The sequence below is a fragment of the Pocillopora verrucosa genome, chromosome 14, assembly GCF_036669915.1.
Source record: "Pocillopora verrucosa isolate sample1 chromosome 14, ASM3666991v2, whole genome shotgun sequence".
Lineage (NCBI taxonomy): Eukaryota > Metazoa > Cnidaria > Anthozoa > Scleractinia > Pocilloporidae > Pocillopora > Pocillopora verrucosa.
Window position 1 is genome coordinate 11,512,194 of NC_089325.1, and position 10,102 is coordinate 11,522,295.

General features: G+C 36.3%; 1 protein-coding gene across 1 annotated transcript; it reads left to right on the plus strand.

Annotated features, from left to right (window-relative positions):
* The first annotated feature begins 841 nt into the window (after window positions 1–841).
* LOC131789702 (iduronate 2-sulfatase) lies at window positions 842–7,424 on the plus strand. The gene is made up of 6 exons (XM_059106874.2): window positions 842–1,275; window positions 2,449–2,537; window positions 2,931–3,438; window positions 4,542–4,739; window positions 5,053–5,170; window positions 6,555–7,424. The coding sequence occupies exons 1-6, from the start codon at window positions 855–857 to the stop codon at window positions 6,847–6,849; spliced, it is 1,629 nt and encodes a 542-aa protein (XP_058962857.2). The 5' UTR covers window positions 842–854; the 3' UTR covers window positions 6,850–7,424.
* The last annotated feature ends 2,678 nt before the right edge of the window (window positions 7,425–10,102 follow it).

A 10,102-nucleotide genomic window follows, 5' to 3' on the forward strand; every position in this document is an offset into this window, starting at 1 on the left:
CGCCATTTAAAATTACACCGAGCCAGTAGCGACCCCTCCGCAACGCTGACACTTTCATGAAGTTGACACTCCCTCCCCAATGAAAATTATTGCTATTCTGTCGCCTACACTTGTCTAATATCAGTTCCATTTCTTTGTGGAGCTTTTCATCTTTGTGATCGGAGTCAGGGCATGAGAACACAAGAACACAAATTCGAAAATCTTCCAAACGAGCGAAAACGTTCAACAGAGGATAATCGCAAGTCGCAGTTAAATCGCAAACAATTTCAAGCACAGTGCAACGAAAGACCAAGTTATAGGAAAATTCACTTTCAATATCTCCGCTTTGCAAGTTCAGAAATTTTAAACAGACGTCGACTCTTCTCGTAGCTCCTGGTGAATAATCATCCTCCAGCCGATCCGAGGTGCGTACAATAACTGCAAGGTTTATATCTTCGCGTATTATCCAAGCAACTTTGTCGTTAGTTTTGAAGTAAAAAGGAACTTGTGCTTTAGCGAGAAGTTTTACTGTTCCCTTGTACTCGACGTCCTCCATGTTTGATCGCACTTACTTCACACCAACTACTTATTAAAGCGTATTTAATACCTATTCCTGAGTTGCGTAAACGTTTCCTCCACCTACTTCCATATTGGGAACGTTTTACCTTGATATTGCGACAGCAGAAAACATATGTTTTGGCAAAATTACAACAATTGAAAATGATCAGTTACAATTTTATTCGCCAATATTATTTCCGGTTACACCATTTCTAAGTGCATATTTACGTGACCGTCACGCCAACAATCTCATTTCCAGGGCCTCTCCCCTTTGCCTCCCATGTATTGTCTTTCCAGTGCCGGGTACAACCATCAACATGGAACTTAGACAGTTTCACTTTGCAACTTTATTAGCTGGTTTTCCTAGCTTTCTCATGACGTATTTAATGATCTGTACATCGGATGGATTCCCTCAAGATAAAATGAACGTTCTTTTTATAGTAGCCGACGATCTGAGACCAACGCTAGGCAGCTATGGGAATACTGTGGTACAGACCCCGAACCTTGACAAGCTCGCACAACGTTCGATTCGCTTTACCACAGCTGCTTCGCAGCAAGCTGTTTGTGCTCCCAGCCGAATTTCATTCCTTACTGGCAGGAGACCGGACACAACAAAGCTTTTTTCCAACGAAAAAGCTACCTACTGGAGGGTGAATGCTGGAAATTTCACCTCTTTACCACAACACTTCAAGGATAGTGGTTATTTTACCGCTTCCGCAGGAAAAGTCTTTCACCCAGGTATACCAGAATGTGATAAACCGCATGTTGCAGCCACATTTCGAGCGAAATCATTTCTCCATGTTCTAAGTTACACTTTTTGCGCATTCCCATTCCAACTAAGTTACACTTTTTGCGCATTCCCATTCCAACTTTCGTCTTGAAGTTGAGTTGGCTCCCAATTTTATTTGGGCCTGGGTATCCTCCAACTGTATTATTCCACAGACTCCTAATAGAACAGATGCCCAGATTCCAATATTTACATCTACCACGTAGAACTGGGTGAAATATCAGAATTTTTCCTGTTTCTGAAACAAGACGTCTTCGCTGCACGCAGTATAAAGAATAGCACCGCCGTATTTATTTCTTTAACACTTCAATCCCTGAGAGTGACTCGCATCTAATTTCTTCTTTCAATATCACCCCTTAATCAAACATTAAGATCATGAGAATAAAAGAAATGATAATAAACTGAAGAACCTCTTGATTGTTAAACAAATTCTCCTTGCCAGCACATTAGGAAATGTATAGACAACAGTATGGAGAATATGCATACTGATGTTCAGGTGTAAAGGGTTAATGGTTAACCCTAACATCAGTATACATGTTCTCCATACTGCTATATATACTTTTCCTAAGGTGCTGACAAGGAGAATTTGTTCAGCAATCAAGAGCTTTAGTTGATAATTGTCTCCTATATTCTCATGATCTCGAATGATTCAGCAGTATCATTGTGAGGACAAACTAGATGCTGGTTGCTCTTAGGGTTTAAAGAGTTAAATTACCTACCTACCCCAGCATATGTAGCTATATTACCGAATACTTTTTATCCCTGTTGATGAGGTGGATCGGCAAAAGCTTGGGAGCTTATTCAACAGTAGCTTAAGGCTTCAGCTCAAACCATTATGTATAATTATGAAATGGTACTGTAGGATAACTTGCAACAGTCACATAAAATTTCTATTGTTTTATTCAAGAGAAAAATGTCAGCATAGAAACCACAGGTTTTATACCAATGCTTCCCTCAATTGAACATTTCATTTTGTGTCCACATAATAAACAGATCTATCATATTGTGTTACTTACATCAGATAATATCAACAATGGAAGATCAAATTTTTATCCATGCATGGCATATATATTCTTTATAAATTTAAATCAATATTTACATTGTACCCTGGTTGTTTGTTTCAGGAAGAGCATCAAACTTTACAGATGATTATCCATATAGTTGGACCATTCCACCTTATCATGCTTCAACTCACACATACAAAAATGCAGCGGTGAGTTTGTTTAGAATTACGGAATGTTGGAACCCTCTATAAATAGGACTCCAAATATTTCTCAGGAAGAGGAAGGAAAATCATTGTTATCTTTATGTTCAGAGGCATAAACTGGTTGTATCTCTTGATAACATTTGTGGCAGGAACAAAGACCTTCATAAGGATTCTTCATGTCTGATGTAGCAAAAAATATTGCTGCAATCCTTCACCTTGTCTTTTCAGACCTCAAGGCATCAAAATGTCCTGTAGGTTGCTTAATATTCCCTCAAGAAGAGTAGTCCTGTCTTGATATATTAGATTACTAATGACCTTCTAGTTACACTATTATTCACAAATCATTTCTGCACACTTTCTTTCTTTCTTTATTTATTCATTTTTTTGTCCTCTTAATAGGTATGTCCAAGTGCAGATGGTAGACTACACACCAATATTGTATGTCCTGTTGATGTTGAAAAGCAACCAGAGAGAACATTGCCAGACATTCAGAGCACTCAATATGCTTTAAATTTCTTAAAAAATCACACTGATTCAAACAACAACAATCAGCCGTTCTTCCTGGCTATTGGCTACCACAAGCCACACATCCCTCTGAAATTTCCCAAACAGTTCCTTGACATGTACCCCATAGAGGAGATTCACGTAGCAGCAGATCCCCTTCTTCCCTTTGATTTGCCGCCAGTGGCATATGAACCATGGACTGATCTGCGATGGAGAGATGACATTGCAGCACTAAATCTGAGTTTCCCATATGAACGAATGCCAGATTTTTATGCCAAAAAGATCATACAAAGTTACTATGCTGCAACAACTTATATGGACAGTCTAGTCGGACAGTTACTCATAGCTTTAGATGAGTATGGTCTTACTGGCAATACAATTGTGAGCTTCATTGGAGATCATGGTAAGATAAAGGATTGGGCCTCTTTGGTTTTTAACTTCATAAAGGGAAAGACAAGCTTAGAACTAATAACTTTATTTTTGGGAAATACTGCTCTCACAGATTGCTCATGTGACTGTTGTCTCACATTATTATAAATTATCCATTGTTATTATTTAACCTTTCACTAATTTGCGCGTATTTCACCCTTGAAAACCCAGTGGTGATTAACATGTAACTTCTCCCTGTGATATCCAACATTATCCAGCACACAGGAATGACAATACTTTAACCTACCAGGTAGAAGTTATTGTTTTCATTTGACCCCAAATTCCTGTAACTAACTTACAAGGAAATGTGCAGCAGCTAGAAGGGAGAATTAACAATCAGATCTTGGGAATTCACCCTTTAACTCCCATGTGTGACCAAGACAGAATTTCTCCTCACCATTTAAATCAATACAATATCAAACAGACAAGTAATATCAGTTAGGGGAGTATTAATTGATTCAATACCAAATTCTCAGAACTAACATCATAAGAATTCTATAACAGACTTTAAGGAGAATTACTAATGAGATCTTGGGAGTGAAAGGTTTAAAGAATTAAAAGTGATCCCCTAGGAGGATTAGTAGTAGAGATTTAAAAAAACCTTTTTTGTTGTCCTGCCAAAACAGACTTGCCTGTCAGCCAAGTAGTATTCACTCATTAAAGAGAGTGAATCTGACATATTTCCTTCCAACTTAGAATAAGGGGACGGAAGAAGGGCCATGGACAATGAATAGGGGAACTAATAATCTTTTTTTAGACAATCTGCTGATTCTAACTGGTTTTTTTATTTGTTTCATTCAGTGTTTTTGTTGATACTGATCTGAATCTTGTGTGAAGCAGGACCACACTTTTGCTTCACTGTTCTTGCATACATGTGACCACTGAATAAGTTCTGCCCTCAAATAACCTCCCTATGGACGAGTAAAAAGGATTTATTTCTTATCAGTGCCCCTGCACTTTCACTTTGTTGATACATGTTACTAGGAACAGGGACACTGTCAACACTGCAATTTAATAAGAGAATTCACTGTATGATTTAAATTGAAATTATTAAAACCAAAAACTACTTGATTGCAGGTTGGGCATTGGGTGAACATCAGGAGTGGTCAAAGTTCAGTAACTTCAGAATAGCCACAAATGTGCCCCTTATGATCCATATGCCTGGTGTAACTGACAACAGAGACCATGGTGGCTCAGGAATTGTATCTGATGCTCTTGTAGAATTAGTGGACTTGTTTCCAACTCTTGCAGAACTGGCTGAACTGAAAGTGCCAGGTAAACACCTACTTCTGATCACCTGAATAGATTATGTTTAGTTATATAGACAAGTGGTTCATAATGCACCAACCAATTTAAGGCCTCAACATCCCTCATGCCCCCCCCCTTTTCCAAGCAACCCACTGGTTCTTCCAAGCAACCCACTTTGACTGTCATCTCTGCCGAGGGGTGGGAAATTTGAACCCTGCTTGGAGGAGATAATGAACATCAAGATTTCAGGAGAAAATTTTGAGAAAGAATCCTTGTAAAACTGACTTTACAGATGGTTATAGGATCAAAAAACTATTTGAAGTTCTTAACCTTTTTGCAGATCTTTGCCCAGATGACTCATCAAACATCACTCTGTGCTCAGAGGGTCTCAGCTTTGCTCCTCTTTTGAAGAATTTAAGCATGCCATGGAAAAAGGCCATCTTTAGCCAATATCCAAGGTAAAAACAAAGATTCATTTTGATTGATTTAGCAGTAAAATAATACTACTGTAAAAATGCCTTTCCAAAAAGATAATGAATCAATCGTCATATTGAAGGTACAGGAAATTGCAGCAGACTCAAGGTAGTTCAATCCTTTTCCTTCGAATCCTTTAGTTCAATCCTACTCTCTTGATCAGTTTTAAAATAAATTATTTAAAAAAATTATTACAAAATTAACAAAAACCAATGTTTTTTAAAATTATGAAATAAATAAAAGACGACAAAAAATTATAAAAAAATTTTAAAAAAATTGTTAAAAATTTTAAAAAATGATTAAAAATAATCATAAAAATTATTTAAAAACAAATTTTAAAATTTTATCAAAAACTGTTTAAAAAATAATAACATTTAAAATTCATTTAAAAAATTAATTTAAGAAGTAAAAATAAATTTTTAAAAAATAGTTAAAAAAATATTTGGAAAAAATTTGTTAAAAACAAATTAAAAAATGTCTTGAAAATTGCTTAAAAAATAATTGAATTTTGATAAAAATAATTTGAAAAAATTACTAAAAATAGTTAAAAGAAAATAATCAGAAAATTATTAAAAAATAAGTTTTTAAAAAAATTAAAAACTGTTAAGAAATTAATTAGAAAAATTTTTGAAAAAATTTTATTTAAAAATTAACTTAAAAACAATTTATAAAATTTGAAAATTTTTGAAAAATAAAAAAAAAAATTGTTAAAAGTTGTTTAAAACATTAATGCTGCCATTGCGGGCATCAATCGTCATGTTGAAGGTATAGGAAATTACAGCAAAGACTCAAGGTAGTTTAATCCATTTCATTCTAGAAGTAAAAATATAATATTAAAATATAACTTCTGCTTAAGATTTTTGAGATATTAGCCAGCCAACTGGTTGCAAAAATGTAGAACACAGAGGTACGTGTATCTGCTAAACCCAACTTGGGTGTCATACTGATCTAACACCCAGTTATTTCACCAAATTAAAAAGGAATTGAAGGGAAGAGTGTGGAAAATTAAATATTTTGAATGAAAGGGTCATAGCTCTCTAATTCACTTTTTTTAGTGCTTAACCCTCTGACCTCTAAGAGTTTTAGCATCGAAATGTCTCCTTACAATATCACCCTTGAATCAAACATTAAGTTCACAAGAATAGAGGAAATGTTCACTAAAGAAGCTCTGGATTGTTAAACAAATTCTCCTTGTCAGCACCCAGGGAAATGTCTGGAAAACAGTAGTGAGAATATGCATACTGATGCTAGGGCGTTAAGGGTTAAAATTAAACCTTTTTGTGTTCTATTTGTTTTTATTATTGATTTTGGATTCAATTCCAAACAAATAAGTTACAGTGATAACCTCAAACGTGATCTTCTGCTCAGGCCATCAGATGAACCACAAGAAAACACGTGCGAGCCTAGGCCTTCTGAGATTACAATTATGGGATACTCCATGCAGACAAGTCGTTTTCATTACACTGAGTGGATACAATATGACCATGAAACACAGAAGGGGAACTGGTCGAACAAACATGCCAGGGAATTGTACATAGATCCTCGGGATGACCTGAACGTTGCTTCCTTACCAGATCTGTCAGATCTGGTCCAGGAGTTGTCAGATCAACTGAGGAAAGGCTGGAGAAATGCTTTACCGGAGAACAATTACGTTAATGCATGAATTACTCATTGTTTTACAAAATGGAAAGCTTTCCCATGCATTTTTTTCAGAAAATAATATAATTTCTACACTAAAAGCTAACGATCAACTGTAAATAAACGAACGTTTTTCCGATAATCAATTCCAAGAATGTCAGAAGCAATAGAATGACTAGGAAATGTATGCAAACAATGTAACTCAACAAGGTCATTAGTTTCTAAAGAAAGTATTTTGCTGTGTTGACATGAAAAAGAAACAAATGGTCTGCTTTTTTCAACGTCTGACAGAGGTCAACGGTACACCAAGCAGGTAGCCAGAAACTTGATGAGGTTGCGTTATATAACAACAGGGGTGATGTGTTTCAGGGAAATCCGAGCAACCCTAACCATCTCAAACTGCTTAAAATCGGGCTGCGGAGCGAGCGCACAGCAAAGAGAACAAAACAGTTTTATAATAATTTATATTTAGAGAAAAAAATTAAATTGACTGAGAATAGGAAACCACGAAAAGAACAGTGACATTTGAAACATTGTGTGATAAACACAACTTGCAAATCTCGCAAGATGCATGTAGCTTATAAATTCTCTAACATTACCGCACTTACAAGCAGCATCCTTACGAGTCCCAAACGCGAAATAGATCGAGTGAATCAGCTATAGGAACCTATGACATGCTGGTATTGATTTGTTCCGATTTCTTAGAAAGATTTCTTGGAGTGGAATTTATTAGAACGGAAGAGTCTTTATTTTCATGATATTCGTGTTTGATCAGAAGTACTGTTGACAAGGCCAACCATTGTCTGAGATACGACAATCAAGTCATCTTTAGGTAGTCATAGGATAACATGACCTTAATTCACCAAATTGACATTTTCCTTTTGTATCATCAATGATATTTAACAGCACGTATGACTGTGTGAAAACTTTGAGGCATGTTATTCTTAACAAACAGAGAAGCCTCGACTGTGCTCTGTTCTGTTATAAAGCACGCAGGAAGCGGCTAGAGCACGAAAGAAGTGTAGGGAGAAACACGAGACGAAGTCCGTTAAATTCCCCAAGCATAACTTTCAATTTTCAAAACAAACTTTATTTCCAAAGCGAACAACAGTGTCGTCAGCATGCGCTATACTCGCATAAAGCACCCTACAATAAGCCAATCAGAATCCCTGTTAGAATGGTTCAAATAATCTGATTGGCTGTACAAGACTAAAGCTGTCAAAAATGTCAAACTATCAAAGTTCACATTCTACGATACTTTACAAACTAAAATAGTTCGGAAGGTCGAATTTAACACTTTTGCCTAAAGTTTTTAAGCCTCTAATACAGCATCTTGAAGTGAAATGTTCAGTGAACTTCAGCTGAATTATGGCTCATAAAAACACGCGAGTCTTTTCACTTGACGAGGTAGAAAACAAACAGTTCAAGGCAAGAATTTTTTGAATGAACGACAGCCGAATTCACCGGAACATGAAGATCGCTCGGGATGACAGCGCCGCAAAACTCGGCATCGGAAAGGATATCAGAGCAAGCTCTTACTTTTCACTCGAAGGGTGGTCGATGTAGTTTCTGAGGCTTGCTTTACTGTGATGACCGGAGATCGCCATGATGAACTTCAGCATGATCATATACGCTCAGACACCGTCATGATTAGTATGAATTTTAACATTTATGCCAGTTGTATTATATTTTTCATAATTTCTGTTTTGTTATGTTTTGTTTTTGAACACTGAACTTTATATACTATACGAGTGTTAGCTGTGTTTGATTTTTATTACCGTACGTAAGCTTGCAATCTAACTCAGTGTGAAATCTTTAAAACTCGGAATGTCTATTTTGTTTTTCCTTTGAGGATTTTCGTATCTGCTCACGTTTTAATAGCGTAAATTACGGCGCCTGGTATGTTTACAAACCTTTGTTTGGTTCTTCTGTTGCTACTTGCCGGCTCGCTTGTTCCGAAATTTCACTTTCAATTATCAGAAAAAAGCTAAAAGGAAGTCCCGGAAAAGGTTTAAAATAGTACAATTTGGCAGATGGCGTGACAGCTTTAGCTCAGCTCTATGCTCTATACTTTCATAGAGCACACTCTTTTAACCAATGACAGCGCGCGTTATATCCGAATAATTGAAAATATAACATGGTCATCTGCCATATTTATATAGAATTTATACAATTAAATAAATGAGATTGGCCTGGCGTGTGTTATTTCTTGTATTTTTAAATAAAAATTGCTATTATTAAAAAGAAATCAAACCTTTCTTATTTGAACACCAACCAGAAACCCTTTTCTTATTGCCTAATAATGTTTACTTTTGTCTCAGCTGGTTCCCTATGCAGAGTCATTTGATGTTCATAGCATGTCTTGTACCATGTAGTATAAGACTAAAGTGAAATGCCAAAAAGTAAAATGCAAAGCAGACTGTGTTATGAGTAGTTGTTGTAAGTATGATCTTCTAGAAATTTCCAGACTGCTAAGTCATGCAGACTTACATAGCGTAGAACTTTCCAGAACATTTCATCAAGTCACGTATTTATTATGTAATACTACTAAAATAGTTCTTGTGTAAGCTGGTGTGTGTGATTCAAAGGAGTGTAGCACAAATTTGAAGTACAGAAAAGTTAAATGTGAGGCAAACAGTATCAAAAACTGAGCAATGTCGACTAAATATGCAAGCTGTACCTCTAGCCGGTTGTATTTTCCAAGGCCCTTAAGATCCTACCAGCTATGGCGAATAGCCATCTTAAACCACCATTTCTCGAATGCAGAACGTTTGTCTACTTTACGTGGCCTGAACCTTTGCCTCGGATGTTTTTTGACGGCGTTTGAGGTTTGCTAGAGCTCTACCTTGACCTTTGGCGTTGGTTAGCCTTTCAGTGTTCACGTCATCTTAGACGTGGGTTGCTGTCGTGCTTGGTATTGGGCTTATTTTGGGGGCCATGGTGTTAGCTAAAACCGTGGCCACCAAAACATCTTTCTCACCATGCTCACAAAATTTTCAAATTTTTTACAACTTGTTCCTATGCCCGGCCAAGCCTTTATTTATGGTAACTGGCCACCGTGTAGCCACTAACTATGGCTTATAAATACAGGCGTTTAGTTTTAACTTGTAAAACTACCTGAAGAAGTTCACGACAGCTAAAACAAACGCGTCGGAGAATAAAGAAGTTTTACAACTACCGTTCACAAAGTGCTAATCTCTAGATCAGTTTTAAAAGAAATTATTTTAAAAATTATCTCAAAATTAGCAAAAACAATTTTTTTGAATTATGAAAAAAAA

Bases quoted from the DNA above. Each gene is read 5' to 3' on its own strand.
- LOC131789702 (XM_059106874.2), top strand. From the start codon at position 855: ATGGAACTTAGACAGTTTCACTTTGCAACTTTATTAGCTGGTTTTCCT. The intron at 2,538-2,930 runs GTGAGTTTGTTT...TCCTCTTAATAG, and splicing joins ACACATACAAAAATGCAGCG to GTATGTCCAAGTGCAGATGG. The intron at 4,740-5,052 runs GTAAACACCTAC...ACCTTTTTGCAG, and splicing joins GGCTGAACTGAAAGTGCCAG to ATCTTTGCCCAGATGACTCA.